Here is a 15,926-nt window from a genome sequence, read left to right on the forward strand (position 1 = left end):
AACAGTGCTTCAGTGTTTTGCCTGTTAGCCATATACCTGCTTAGTGATTATCCTGATCCCCTTATGCTGTGTCCTGTTACCCCATCTCTACTCCCCTTAGTCCCAGTCCTAAACATTTTAAACTTCCCAAGTCTGATTCCAGTTTCTTAAAGAGCAACATCACTTTTGTTGAGAAAAAAAAACTTCCGCTCTGGGTGATATATGTACTTTACAAGGATTTTAACAAACTTTGTTACAGATTCCTACCTTTTGTTATTCTGAAGAAATAGCTATTTGATTATCTGTGTCCATGTGCAAAGTGAAGGAGAATGGAAGTGGCTTTATACCTGTCACTGAAAATGTTAGGGATTAATACTTCATTTTAGGCTAAAAATAACTTGAAGATGTGTCTGACGGTATACCTCATCTGTTACTGGCTTACTGAAGCCCTGTACACACAAGCAATCCATTATCTGATGTCCCATGTACTTATGTCATATCGGTGTTCCTGGCTATTTAAATGTTTTTTTTTTTAACCACTTGCCCTCCTGAGGATTTATCCCCCTTCCTGACCAGGCCATTTTTTTGCATTACAGCAATGCATTACTTTAACTGACAATTGTGCGGTCATGCAACGCTGCACCCAAATGAAGTTTACGTCCTTTTTCTCCCAAGAATTGAGCTTTCTTTCTGGTATTTGTTCACCTGTGTGGTGTTTATTTTTTGTGCTATGAAAACAAAAAAGGACGACCATTTTGAGAAAAAAACAATATTTTTGACTTTTTGCTATTAAACATGTCCAGTAAAAAAAAAATAAAAAAATCAAATTTCATCATAAATTTAGGCCAAAATGTATTCTGCTACACATCTGCTAAAAAAAAAATCCCAATACGTGTAAATTAATTGGTTTACGTGAAAGTTATAGCGTTTACAAATGGCGGTATATATACTGGGCTTTTTTTTGGCGGGGATTAGCGACTTATAGTGGGAAAAACCTATTACACTGCGAGAAGCCTCTTTTGTGCATTCCCTGAGCATTGCACACATACACTATACTATACGCTGGTACAGGAATGTACTGATTTTTCAGTGGGTCATCCATCTATACAGATTTCAACACCATAAAGGAAAGCAAGTTTGATTTCTTGTCAAGGAGATTATAAAGTGCTTTTTGGCTAAGGTTACACTTGTTGCTGTTCAGGCCGGTTCCAGGACGGTGTAACTCTGTTGAAGAGAGTGACAACTTTACAGAGGCTTCCAGTAGTTTAAAGCGGAGTTCCAGTGCAAATGTAAGAAACTAAAGGTAAGCAGCTACAAAAACTGTAGCTGCTGACTTACAAATGGACACTTACCTGTCCCTTGATCCCACAGTCCCCCCCTCCCCCCGCAGTCCATTTCTTCAGCTACCCTATGTTCCTGGCAACAGCATCTTGAGTGTGGGAACCCGGCTGTGACAGCTTGCGGCTTCACAGCCGGGTGCTCACTACACATGTGCGGGTGGCGCTGCGCTTTCTGAATTGTTCTGTAGTCTTCTGGGACCTGTCATGTGTCCCAGAAGACTACAGGGAGGGAGGACAACTTCCGCTTCCGATCGCCTTAGGTGATTGCAGCAGAAGTGGGAACGGGGACCTGTGAATTTCGGGTACCAGCTCCCCAAAGGTGACAATCCTTAATTGCCTCCCGCCTGCCATATAAGGAAATGACGAACAAGCGGCGGTTCTCTGGTTCTGGGAAGACGTCATATGACGTCCTCCCACTCTAATCACGCGTGCCCCCAGGGGCACACAGCGCGGCGGTCAGTGGTGTGCTGTGTCCCTGGGACACAGAGGATCACCGATCAGTGGAAAGAGCCAATGACGTTGGTCCTGTCATGTGATCAGCTGTGTCCAATCACAGCTGATCGCATGTAAATAAGGAAATGTTGGTTATTGGCATTCCTCTCCTCACGCTGACAGCTCATGAGGAGAGGAGAGACGGTAATCGGCATTCCTCAGAGGGGATATCTAAACTAATCATCAGAGCACTGATGATCAGTGCCCTGATGATCAGTGGAGCCCCAACAATACCACCTGTCAGTGCCCATCAATGCCACTTATCAGTGCCTACCAGTGCACATCAATGCCACATATCAGTGCCCATCTTAGCTGCCTTTCAGTGCCACCTATCAGTGCCAGTCAGTGGCGCCTATCAGTGCCTCCTATTAGTGCTGCCTATCAGTGCCCGCCAGTGCCGCCTATCAGTGCCATAGGTGAGTGCTGCCTTTCAGTGCCCATCAGTGATGCCTGTCAATGCCCATCAGTGCCACCTATCAGTGCCTCCTCATCAGTGCCCATCAGTGCCGCCTATCAGTGCCCACCACTGCAGCCTCATTAGCGCATATCAGTGAAGGAGAAAAATCACTTATTTACTCAATTTTATAACAGAAACTAAGAAAAAACTTTTTTTAAAAAAAATTTCAGTTGTTTTTGGTTTATTTAGCAAAAAATAAAAAACCCAGAGGTGATTAAATACCACCAAAAAAAATCCCTGTCTCAAAAAAATGATAAAAATTTCATATGAGTACAGTGTTACTTGACTGCGCAATTGTCATTCAAAGTGTGAGAGCGCTGAAAGGTGAAAATTTGCCTGGGCAGGAAGGAGGTGAAAGTGCCCTGTAGGCAAGTGGTTAACGGGAGCAGCTATACTAACTAGTCCATTAAACGGAACTTCCCCTTTTGGGTGGAGCTCCGCTTTAACATTATCTGGCTGCAGTACTTGTAAGTTCCTGAAGATGGCAGCAGCCACATAACGTAGCGCTATAGTGTGAACAGAGCAGTCTTGCGATCTTGTATAGAATCTGTGCTGATCTATGCAGTTCCAGTATGCACGAGCCCTGACGTCCTCCATGGACTCTTCCCATTCTTTCTAGCTATTAACAGATCAGAGCAGCTGCCATTGCTATTTTTATTAGGATCTCTGGTGTGACAAATCCCAAATCCTCATAGATTCCAAACATGAAGACAAGAGCATATATTTGAATTTATAAAATGTAATAAATTCTTTAGAAAAACGTTTGCAATTGGAATTTATTAAGATCCTCTTTTTTATTATTGTTATCATTCTCCACTTTACACATCATTGGCTTCTATACAGCGTTCCAGGCACAGCCGGCCGTTCCCATGGCTACGGGAGGGGCGGCGCCTTCCGATGATGTCATCGCGCCCGTGTTGTGAGTGATGTCCGGGGTTGGTGCTGTCTTCTGAAACTGAATATGGGAACCGGCCGAGACCCGGAGCTGAGGAGCCAGAGTGGGGGCGAGGAGGATGGGGACCCCGGCGAGCGATTCTCACCGGTTAGTAGTGGGGCCCCTGTGGGTACCTGTGCTGCCCCCGGGAGGTTCTAAAGCCTAGAAATGGCTGCTGGTTGCCTTGTGCGCATCGCTGTCCTCTCTGCTTCTCACATTCTGCTTAGATGGATGTGAAGCTTCCTCCAGTACAGCTTCTCCTACACAGGGGACGGCCAGGCACCGCAGATCGTCTGCACTGGTGGCTGCAGTTGGAGCGATCACTCTAGACCAGTGATGGGGAACCGTTTACAGGCCGAGTGCCCGAACTGCCACCCCAAACCCACTTATTTATCACAAAGTGCCAACACTGCAATTATACCTGAATACTGAGGTTTTAGTTTAGAAAAAACAACCCCATACATTAACATCTCTGGTCTTAAAAGAAAAACACAATAACAGAGCGTCCACTGACCACCAGCAAAGGGGGCAAAGTTCCACTGACCACCAGCACGAGGGGGCAAAGTTCCACTGACCACCAGCACGAGGGGGCAAAGTTCCACTGACCACCAGCACGAGGGGGGCAAAGTTCCACTGACCACCAGCACGAGGGGGCAAAGTTCCACTGACCACCAGCAAAGGGGCAAAAGTTCCACTGATCGCCAGCACGAGGGGGCAAAAGTTCCACTGATCGCCAGCACGAGGGGGCAAAGTTCCACTGACCACCAGCACGAGGGGGCAAAGTTCCACTGACCGCCGGCTCGAGGGGGCAAAGTTCCACTGACCACCAGCATGAGGGGGCAAAGTTCCACTGACCGCCGGCTCGAGGGGGCAAAGGTCCACTGACCGCCGGCTCGAGGGGGCAAAGGTCCACTGACCGCCGGCTCGAGGGGGCAAAGGTCCACTGACCGCCGGCTCGAGGGGGCAAAGGTCCACTGACCGCCGGCTCGAGGGGGCAAAGTTCCACTGACCGCCGGCTCGAGGGGGCAAAGTTCCACTGACCGCCGGCTCGAGGGGGCAAAGGTCCACTGACCGCCGGCTCGAGGGGGCAAAGGTCCACTGACCGCCGGCACAAGCTAAAATCTTTTAATAAAAACAAATGTATTAAAACTCACAGCCAGTCCAATATTTATATATATCCTTGGCAGCGCACTGACTGGCCATGCAAAAGCTTGGATAAGCCACAACTAGTGAGTCACAGCTCGTGACGGCATCGCCTGGCTCTGCTACTCCTTTCTGAGCATGCGCATGGCCCCTATGTTCATTGTTATCCGATGCTCGGCTACTGGGGCGATCCTGGGGTGACTTGGCTCACATACCAACAGAGAGGGCTCTGCGTGCCCGCTGCAGCACGTGTGCCATAGGTTTGCCACCATTGCTGTACATTCTCCCTCCATATCCTCCATTTTGCTCTACACACAGTTGTCCTCAAAAGTGTGCATCCCTTAACAGAAATCATGACATTTGCATTGACATTGAAAATGTTACTGATCCTTCCAAAAAGCGTTTATTGAAAGGATAAGTTCACCTTTTAGACAAGAATAATATATGCACATTTTTTTAAATGTGCATTTATTATTTTTGTCCAAAGGAGCCTGTAAAGCATTGCATCGGCGATCAGTAGATCTGTCAAGATATCTGCTTGCTGTATGGGATGTACGGCCAAGCAGATATTTTGACAGGAAGCTTCAGCGAACTATTACGGCGCTCCACAGCGTTGTGGTAGTTTATTGAAAACTACAAGCCGACAGCGGCTAATGTTGTTGGGACTTGCAGTTTATTAATTCACGGAAGTCTGTGAATGAGTGAATCAGTGGTGTGGGCGGAGCCCCGCATGGCTGCGCTGTTTTCAAATTTGACAAATAGTGCAGGGAGACGTCTCCCTGTGCTATCTGTCAGAGGGGGGCAGTGGCTGCGGCTATGGGAACATGTTACATGTTCCACCTTAAAAATGGGTGGAACATGTTCCAAAGATGAACTTATCCTTTTAAGGATAGTGATCATAGGAAGCCATTTATTATAGTTGTTTGGCTCCTTTTTAAATCATAATGATAACAGAAATCAGGTATAGGTGAATCAGAGTGACTTGCGAGCCACAGGTGTGATAATTACTAGAGGATCGCAAACATGAAACACATAACTACAACTGTGTTGGAAATATCTACAAATATATGTTGCGCTCCTAAATACTTCTCAATAAATAATAATTAAATTATTACCATTAAATTAATTCAAATGTTGATACAAATAACTAATAAAAGTGTATACATACCAAAGAAAATAGATGATTGCAACTAATCAATCTCCTCCAAAAAAATATCAAAATAATTCCACATGAAATACTCCTCTAAAAAAATTATTTTGCCAAGTGCTCATAAATCATCTATTAGTGACATGATGTGCTTACTAATACCCTCAATTTCATTTATATTCAGAATACCCTCATTTAATATAATAAAAATAATATAAACCAACTAATAACCCTCAACCAAAACGCATTTAAATGATCCCCCATAAATGAAAATAACCAAATGCTCATAAATAATTAGTAGTGATTAGTATGAATCCAAATATCACCAAAATAATAGTCCCATTGAATAAACAATTGTTTATATATAGTGACTTGGTGCTTGTTGTTCTTCAATTTGTGACTTTTGTGAATCCTTCAAATAGTGAAGATGTGCGCTCACCTCCTTTGATGCCTGCAATTAGGCTATATACGCTTTCGGTTCACTTTCCCTGGACCTGCTGGACATATACTTTTGCTGGTAAAATTGGGAGATCCTTTAGGAGTAATGGATGTATCCTCCTGTGGCTGATTATCCCCTCAGGGATTACACACTCCTTTTGTTAACTCAGACCTTCTAATTATCCTCTCCTTGTGTTACTCCGCATGCAGGAAAAAATAGAGGACATAGTGCTTTACCTTTTAAAACATTTTATTCCCACCATCCAAGTATTAAACTCACATTGCACAGGTTTAAATAACGCAATATCTCATTGGAAATCCTCTGCTGGCCTCTGAGTCATACACCTGCCGTCTATCGTGTTGTGCAGCTCCTCTCCGAGTGATGACGTAGCCCCTCCCCTACGCGTTACGCCTCCAATCACGTGGCTTCATCAGGGGGTTGTGATAGCTAATCACCCAAATGGCCATGATCAAATTAATTTCAATTAGTATCTGTGTATAAATTGTCAATGAGTTTATCTCTCACGTGGATGCACTGAGCAGGCTAGACACTGAGCCATGGGGAGCAGAAAAGTACTGTCAAAAGATCTGCATAATGAAGTAATGGAACTTTATAAAGATGAAAAAGAATATGAAAAGATATCCAAAGCATTGAATATACCAGTCAGTTCGATCACCTATTAAGAAGTGGAAAATTTGGAGATCTCTTGATATCAAGCCAAGGTCAGGTAGACCAAGAAAGATTGCAGCCACAACTGACAGAAGAATTGTTTGGGATACCAAGAAAAATCCACAGGTAACCTCAGGAGAAATACAGGCTGCTCTGGAAAAAGACGGTGTGGTTGTTTCAAGGCGTATGATACTTGAACAAAAATTAGCTGCATGGTCAAGTTGCCAGAAAAAAAGCCTTTACTGTGCCAATGCCACAAAAAAGCCCAGTTGCATATATCCGACAACACCTTGACATGCCTCACAGTGTCTGGCACACTTTAATCTGGAGTGACGAGAGCAAAATAGAGCTTTATAGTCACAACCATAAGCGTATGTTTGGAGAATGGTCAACAATGTTTATAGCAACAAGAATAGCATCCCCACTGTGAAGCATGGTGGTGTCTCACTGCTGTTTTGGGGGGTATAGCTCTAAAGGCATGGGGGATCTTGTGAAAATTGATGGCAAGGTGAATGCAGCATGTTATCACAAAATACTGCCAGACAATTTGCATTCTTATGCAGGAAAGCTGCACATGGGATGCTCTTGGCCTTTCCAGCACAACATTGACCCTAAGCACAAGGCCAAGTTGACCCTCCACTGGTTACTACAGGAAAAGGCAAAGGTTCTGGAATAGCCATCACAGTCTCCTGACCTTAATATCATCAAGCCACTCTGGGGAGTTCTCAATCATGCAGTTCCTGCAATACGTCCAAAGACTTTGCATGACCTTCAGGCATTTTGCCAAGACGAATGGGCAGCTTTACCACCTGCAAGAATTCGGAGCCTTTTAGCCAATTATTACAAAAGACTGCACACTGTCATTGTTGTTAAAGGGGGCAATACACAGTATCAAGAACTAAGGGGATGCAGACTTTTGAACAGGGGGCATTTAATTTGTTTGCTTATTGCCAGGCTTTGTTTTATGATTGTACCATTCTGTTATGACCTGCAGTTGAGTATGAATCCCATAAGAAAAAAATATTGTCTTGCCTGCTCACTCATGTGTTCTTTAAAAATGGTACATATTGTATATTACCAATTCTCCAGGGGTATGCAAACCTTTGAGCACAACTGTAAACGTATGCTCAGCCCAGCCGAGAATATGTTTGGAGCTGCTGGCAGAGTAAACTGTAGGTAGAAAATAAGTTGCCCAAGAGATGGGCCAAAATTAGTTAATGACCATTAAAGCACAGGAGGATTTAGTTTTGCTTTAATTTGAGGAAATGTGTCAGAAGGGATACAAACACAGGTTGGATATAAGCCAAGCTTGGTGACTTCAGACCTAATCAAACCACTAAAAATAAATCTTTTAAAACAAAGTCAAGATAGGCAAATAGGGATGCACCGATACCAGTTTTTTTTTTTTTACAGCGACAGCTGAATGAGTGATTTGTTGTTAACCATTTCAATACCGGGCAATTTTACACCTTCCTGCCCAGGCCATTTTTCAGGTTTCAGCGCTCTCACACTTTGAATGACAATTGCGCGTTCATACAACATTGTACCCACAGTAAAATTTTATCATTTTCTTCACACAACTAGAGCTTTCTTTTGGTGGTATTTAATCACCGCTGGGGTTTGTATTTTTTTAAATTTTGAAAAAAAACCACGTTTTTCTTTGTTTCTGTTATAAAAGTTTACAAATAAATAATTGTTCTTCATAAATTTAGGCCGAGATGTATTCTGCTACATGTCTTTGGTGAAAATAACCCAAATTAGGATGTATTTTTTAGTTTGTAGGAAAGTTATAGAGTTCACAAACTATGGTATAGATCTGAAAATGGATCAGTCCTGAAGTACTGACAGCCAATCTAATTTCTTGAGGTCCAAGAATGTCAGAACAGTACAGATATCCCCCAAATGACCCCTTTTTGTAAAGTAGACAGTCCGACGTACTTCATAAGAGGCATGGCGAGTTTTTTGAAGTTGTATTTTTTTTGTCATATTTTTTCGGAAAATGAAAAAATGAAAAAAATTATTTTCACTATTTTTTTTTTTTTACATACTGTCACCAGTGCAGTACAGCGTCATCATATAACTGGCATGGCGGTGATCAGGGACACTGACTGGTGACAGTATAAAAAAAAAATGTATTTTTTTTTTTATTTTTTACTACTTTTTTTTTTTTAACATTTTTTTTTCATATTTTACTATGACCAAAGTAGTACAATGTTACCATAGTAACATTGTACTACTTTGGGGAAGTGATCAGTATTTTTTTTTTACAGTTTGCTTATAGCAAAGAATTACTTTGCTATAAGCAAGCATTTACCTGAATGACATCGATTCATTCAGGGTTTTTTTTTTTTTTTTTTTTTTTGTGCTTAGCTGTGATTTGGCCACAGCTAATCACATGACATGTGCATGTGACCTGCTGTGACCATTCACAGCTAGACACTAGTATACAATGGATGGCATGAATGAAGCCATCCATTGTATACAACTGTCATGTGACCTGCTGTGATTGGTCACAGCAGGTCACATGGTACCGGCAACAGGGGTCGGTACTCAGATCTGTCATCGGCCGTGTCCGAGGTACACGGCCGGTGATAGATCGCGCCACTGCGCGGCTCTGCAGCCACGCGAACTGCGCATGTGCGGGAGGACTCCAAATGGCGTACACCCTGGAAAGCTAATGCATTTTTGCGGCCCCCAAACGGCTATAGGCCGGGCGGCTAATGGTTAAGGACACAGCGGCCCCCCTCCTCAACCACCACAGCTCTCACACCTGTTCAGCCCTTATGGATCAGAGCAATTTTTACATTTCTGCTATGGACTTGTTTAATCGGCAATAATTTTGTCATTCCTTAGGATAACAACTTAATACAATATTTTTTTTTTTTTTTAAGTACAAACAAAGCTTTCTTTTCGTGAGTATTGTCTTGCAGCAATTATATTTTTTTATTTGGACAATTAAATGTAACAAAACTAAATAAAAACGCACTTTCTTTATTTTAGCAGTATTTACTTTAAAAATATACAGTGTTACTGCACATAAAAAGTGCACAATTTGTCCTGACAACAAAACTATGATTCTGGTACAAAGCATTGAAAAGTTATTTACAAATGAAATACATTTTATATCAATTTTGCAGTTTTTTTAAAATCTAAAACGTGTAAAATACCTCTATGTTAAAGGTGTAAAAATATTAACAAACAAAGCTAACAAAAACAAAAAAAAAGTTTTAATTATTATTAGTTTATAAAATAGAAATTAACAAAAAAAAATAAACAGGAAAACATAATTAAATGATGAAAGCGAATAAGTTAATTAGTGCTGATTAGAATAAATTTAGAGGTTGAACAGAGAAACATTTAATTAAAAAAAAAAAATAAATACTTTTTTTTTTTTTCTTGATAGGTTGCTTTTAACTAATTTCATCTGCAGATAGAAGTTGATCTGTAGATTAGCCTTTCTCAACCAGGGTGCCTTGAGGTTTCTTCAAGGGTGCCTTAGAAAATGTCTACAAATTGGCCAAAACTTGTATACAAACCAGTGCGTGGAACAAGCCTGCCTTTTAGTTACACTAAGTCACAGGTTTTCATTGTGCACCATTACAGCCTTCTAGCTGCCGGCGTCCTGACAACTAATGACATCAGTTGATAAGGAGGATTTCCGCTGCCTGCACAGCATCCTAGTTTGACCCTCCCCTGCCCCTGTCCATCAATGCTGGATCATATTAGCTCAGTGATGGAAAAAAACTGCGGGAGAAGAGAAACCATGGGATACTACTCAGTACCAGAGTGCAAAAGTGTATTTGCTTTGGAAGAATGTCACCTCTAGTGTTGGGCGTCTTACGTGTGTGGATGTTGCTGCATTATATCAAACTATTAGAATAGTTCTTCATATTTTAGAATGCAGTGCCCTTTGTAAAATTATGGACAGTCTTGAGGCACCCCATTTTACAATAGGGTGCCTCAAGACTGTCCATAATTTTAAGGAGTGCCTCCAGACTGCCCATCATTTTAAAGGGTGCCTTGACTGGAAAAAGGTTGAGAAACACTGCTGTAGATGAATATACAGAAAGATACAAAATTAAAAATTGTTTCTTTTTATCTTTCTGTTTTTACATGTTGATAAACATTGTCAGGCTGCTTTTTTTGACAGCTCCTGTTTACACTTCAGCTATCAGCAGGGAAACCCCACTGACAGCTGAACAAGTCATCGGTTGTTAAGGACACAGCAGCCTCGCTCCATAACAACCAATAATTCCTGGCTTTTTTAAATTTACATTTCGGCTGTCAGCAGGGAATCATGCTGACAGCTGAAGGAACGAGCCTGATGGTATTAGTTTCAGGTATTGAAGTATTTGCTCTCGTACTGATACTCCTGCAGATGCTTAGTATCAGTACCGGTATTGGTGCAACCCTTTAGGCAAAGGTTCAAGGTCAAGGCCCTTGATGAGAATTTGTAAACTGATGCATACATTAAACCTGTACTAATAGAAGAGGGGGGACTACCATTGCAAAATGCTAATTGCTTTCACTTCTTTGGCTTCAGTTCTTTGAGTTGCCATCTGTAGGATTAAATGGTGAATGTATAGCACATGCATGGTTCTGGCTCAGAAGAGTTTGATCAGCAGCTCTGAGGCCACTTTTTGGGTGATATCTTACTGGATCAGGGACAAGTGAGCATGAGGCTGTCAGGGGAAGCTGGGGTCAGGTCAAAGGTACAGTTAAATAAAAAAAAAAATTGTTGATGTTGGCCTTTCATACTAACATATTTTGGTCACCTAAACCTCACTGCTAAATTTTTGGATCCTGTTTAATTAACTAATTAGGGTTTCACTAAGGAAATAAAGTGGGGCCCAAGAGCAGATTACTTTTGCAGCTGTAGATGTTGCTAGGTTTTCTATATTTGTACACGTCTCATAGTTTTATTTATTTTGGATTCAGCAAAAACTGACAATGAGTGGTTTTCATTCCTTAGAGCCCCTGGAACATTATGATTAAACATCGTCAGGTTCAGCGTAGAGGACGGCGTGCTCATGTAGCAGTCAGGTAAGAGAATGAGGCAAATAAAGCCTACATGTACATAAATATTTTTGGATTCTAGTTGAATAAATGTTCATATTTTTTTTCCTGCAAAGATTACTGTATTCTCAGATCTACATACCATAGCTGTGTCTGTTCTGCTGCACCAGCCAAAGTTTGTGCTAGGTAGTTTTTTTTAAAACTATGCCTATTGATTAGGATTGTCACCTATTAATTAATTCACTATGTCTCTATGATAACACAAACCATACACATACAGATTTATTTAAAGGGAACCATTTAGCAACCTTTTATCACTGAAAAAAATCATTTTATGCCTATGCTGGGTGATGTCATCAGTTTCCTGCAGGCAGGAGGAAACATTTCCTCTGTTTCCTCCTCCCCAGAGATCATACTGCAACATTGTAACTTTGCAGCAAGCCACAAAGTGAGGGGCTGCAGCAGTGGCATGATTTAGTGCTTGACCAAAGATGGCTTCATCCTTCCAGAAAGAAAAGCAGATAATGGTATTATCAAGGAGTATTTTGTGATCTTCAAGCGAGGTAATATATACACCGCAGTGTTACACATTAGTTAACAAGCATAAATAAACTCAAGTTTACAAAGCATTGCTGGTAGGGAGCTTTGCAGATGTAGAAAAAAAGTCTGTATTTCTCCCCCCACTCCCCCCCCCCCCCCCCCAAAAAAAAAAAAAAGTATTACCCACCTGCAAGCTGTTTTTTTTTTTCCTTTGTGAATGTGCATTGAGCCATGCACAGGGCAGTGTACAGTCCCAGCATCAGCCATGCGCATCTGTGCGAGTTACGTCCCCCAGGTCCAACCAATCAAAATGGCCGAAGACACCAAACCTGGGAGAAGAATGGGTTAAGGTGTCAGCAGCTGCAGCAAGGGACATTGCAGCCATCAATGCACTGAAGCGAGGCACTTTAGCAGGTAGGTCTGTCTTAATGTGCAAATATGCTATGCATACCTGCACATTATGGCAAATATCCTGGTTGCCAGTAGCGGAGTTTAATTCCACTTTAACCTTACAATATATTCACTTTAAATTTTAAGTCTAGGTAACAAGTTAAATCAATCTCCGATTTACAAGCAGAAAACATTGTACTCATATGAATGTCAGAAAACCCTTCACTTTTCCTTAATACATTCTTTATAAATTATTATTATTATACAGGATTTATATAGCGCCAACAGTTTGCGCAGCGCTTTACAATATAATGGGAGACAGTACAATTACAATACATTTCAGTACCGAATGAATAGGAGGGCCCTTTTATAAATAATCAATTACCACATACAGCCAGATTGAGCATGACTTTCAGGGTGCCTTTGGATTGGAACTTATTCTTTTACCACTTTTTTGTGCTCTGCAGCCTCTTTCTCTGCAAATCATCTATTAAGCCAATTTTTTTTCCCTTTTACGTTGTACGGATGTCTTTAGCATGAAAAAATGTTAGAAACTCTGCTAGGTTGTTTCAGAAATATGTTCACTTGGGTAGATTTCCCGTCACATCCAGTGTGATGACTGAGACAGGAAGGAAGAAGAGAAATACCAATACCAACCCCTCTCAAGGGGGATACAGACAGCAAAAAACACTTTTTATTGGCTCTTTTGATTTCTGTTTATATCTATGTTGAAGGGATTACCCTCAATTCCTGTGTGGTTAGCAGGGTAGGAAGCAGAGAAAACCCTGGTGACACAGGCAGGAATATAAACCTTATAGAGGTTCTAACCCTTCTCCACTGCACCTAAACCTAAAAAAGAAACCTCTTACTGCTTACTTGGTCAGGTGGGTTTGAGCGCCATCAGGCAACATGAATATATTGTTTTTGAATGGTAAAGGGAGTTCATAATTAGACTACAGAGAGACTTAGATGGGCAGAATTGGGAATCCATGGTCTGTCGTACAATGTGGATGTTCCAGTGCACAGTGTGGTGTATTCAAGTATTATCTACGTGAAAAGTAACATAGCCAAGATGGTAATTTGTGTCTATTTTATGTTTTTGTGCTAAATGTTGTGCAATAAAGCTGCAATCCAGTTATAAAAGGCACAGGTTATTGCAGCTCTTTATTAGGCGTTACTTAATGTCATAATAGAAAAACAGATCTCATTCCCTGCCATTCAGGACATTGCTGTGTGGCAGAGCTGTGTAAATCTCAGAACTAGATGGACAGAAATGCAAATCTTTTGTCAAGTAAAATAGCTTATGTTTATTTCATTTAGGTTTTAACTGTTCGAGATTTGAGCTTTAAAATCCGTGCATAGCGTGGTAGCTCACACAAGGCTTTCAGATTTCATCTACTGTAGTCTAGATCAGGGGTGGGCAAACTTTTTGACTTGAGGGCCGCAATGGAACCCATATATTGGACTCGGGGGCCGGACCAAGAGTAGATGAATGATGTGTATGTGTCATCCATAGTAAGCATAGTAATTCATCCCCCATAGTAAGCATAGTAATTCATCCCCCATATAGTAATTCATCTCCCATATAGTAATTCATCCCCCATATAGTAATTCATCCCCCATATAGTAATTCATCCCCCATATAGTAATTCATCCCCCATATAGTAAATCATCCCCCATATAGTAAATCATCCCCCATATAGTAATTCATCCCCCATAGTAATTCATCCCCCATAGTAATTCATCCCCCATATAGTAATTCCTCCCCCATATAGTAATTCCTCCCCCATATAGTAATTCCTCCCCCATATAGTAATTCATCCCCCATATAGTAATTCATCCCCCATATAGTAATTCATCCCCCATATAGTAATTCATCCCCCCCTATAGTAATTCATCCCCCCCTATAGTAATTCATCCCCCATAGTACTATTCCCCCCCCCCAAGTAGTAAGCCAAGTCCCCCCTGTGTCAATTCACTTACCTTTGCTCCGCGCGTTCCTCTCGCCGTGGTCCCGCGCCGTTCCGGTCTTCAGGGCAGACTGTGAGAGGAGCCTAGCTCCCCTCACGTTCGTCATGCTGCCCCGCCTACACACATCCTGACAGCCATCCTGACAGTATCACGCTCCACGGGCCGGATTAAAAGGTCCGCCGGGCCGTAGTTTGCCCATTGCTGGTCTAGATAGTAAATATTAAACTCTTATTTGTTGCCAGCTTTCTGTTTGTCTTATAAAATAAGCCAGTCCTATTTTTGTCATGTCTTGCAATTCTCATTTGTTTTGCAGTTTTACTGACCCAGCTGTGTCCATGGATCTTCTTCGTGCTGTTCTACAGCCAAGCATTAATGAGGAAATTCAGAATGTTTTCAATAAATACATGAAGGTAAGTGCTGTCTACAGGATGCTTCTTTAAATGGTTGTAAACCCCTACATATACCCAGTGAAGTGACTGACCTCAGGTGATCCTCCTACATAAGATGTACCAGTTTATCTCTATCTGTCTATCCTCTACATCCATTCAAAGTGCAGAATTTACACAGGCTCTCTCAGCTCTGAAAAGCAGGGGGCGGAGAGCAGACGTTACACATTGAGGAGCGGTCTGAGCACACAGGAACAGAGCTGAGGCTGTCAATCAGCTGGAGGTCCCTCCTCTGTCATAATTTTTCTCTTGGTGTCAGGAAAACTCATCAGAAGTGATTGATGCTGATAGCAGAGGAACAAGGCAGCAGACAAAAAAGACATTTACTGTTCTGGACCTGATGCCTCAATAAAGTGGATTTACCTCCACCTGCCTTATGGAGTCATGGAGATGTCATGTCACCTCAATATAAGATGTCTGCCCCCTTTTTATTGGGGGAACAAAAATGATCTGTTGGTCATCTGATCACTCAATGGACCCCCTGAGGACCATACGGCTGTGTGATGTGGGCCTATGTTTACTGTCACATAGGAGGCTGGCCAGATCCCTTTTAACCACTTCTCGTCCGGCCGTTGTATATAAATGGCCAGACGGTGGCAGTGCAGGGTTGGGTGGCCGTTTATAAACGGCCTCTCCGCACCCTGCTTGTGCGCGCTCCCTGGGAGTGTGCAGCACCGCGATCTGGTGCCCGTTGTGTCCACCGGACACAGTGGAACACCGATCGTCGGACGGGACCTCTGTGTGATCACATGCAGAGTAGTAAGCAAGATATCACTTCTGATATCATTGCTTACTACGTGTGAAATCTGTGAATGATCACAGAGGTCACATGGTACAAGGCTATTCACAACAGCTTTGTACCATGTGACAAGTTGTGACCAATCACAGCTCACACAGTAGTTCTCAGTGGCTGCAAGAATACAGCCAGAGAGGAGAAATGATTGCTTTTACAGCCTTTATGGG

The 15,926-nt window shown here is 42.1% G+C and overlaps 1 protein-coding gene across 1 annotated transcript in view; it reads left to right on the forward strand.

Annotated features, from left to right (window-relative positions):
- Positions 1 to 3,150: 3,150 nt before the first annotated feature.
- Positions 3,151 to 15,926, forward strand: part of DNTTIP1 (deoxynucleotidyltransferase terminal interacting protein 1) — a 38,380-nt gene continuing 25,604 nt past the window's right edge. The window contains exons 1-3 of the mRNA XM_089673406.1: positions 3,151 to 3,310; positions 11,573 to 11,643; positions 14,831 to 14,927. Coding sequence (XP_089529532.1) covers positions 3,230 to 3,310; positions 11,573 to 11,643; positions 14,831 to 14,927 — 249 coding nt within the window. The 5' untranslated portion in view covers positions 3,151 to 3,229. The remainder of the gene's footprint in view (positions 3,311 to 11,572; positions 11,644 to 14,830; positions 14,928 to 15,926) is intronic.

Source organism: Staurois parvus, unplaced genomic scaffold, assembly GCF_062004578.1.
Source record: "Staurois parvus isolate SC_StPar_1 unplaced genomic scaffold, SC_StPar_1.0 ptg000137l, whole genome shotgun sequence".
Taxonomy (NCBI): Eukaryota; Metazoa; Chordata; class Amphibia; order Anura; family Ranidae; genus Staurois; species Staurois parvus.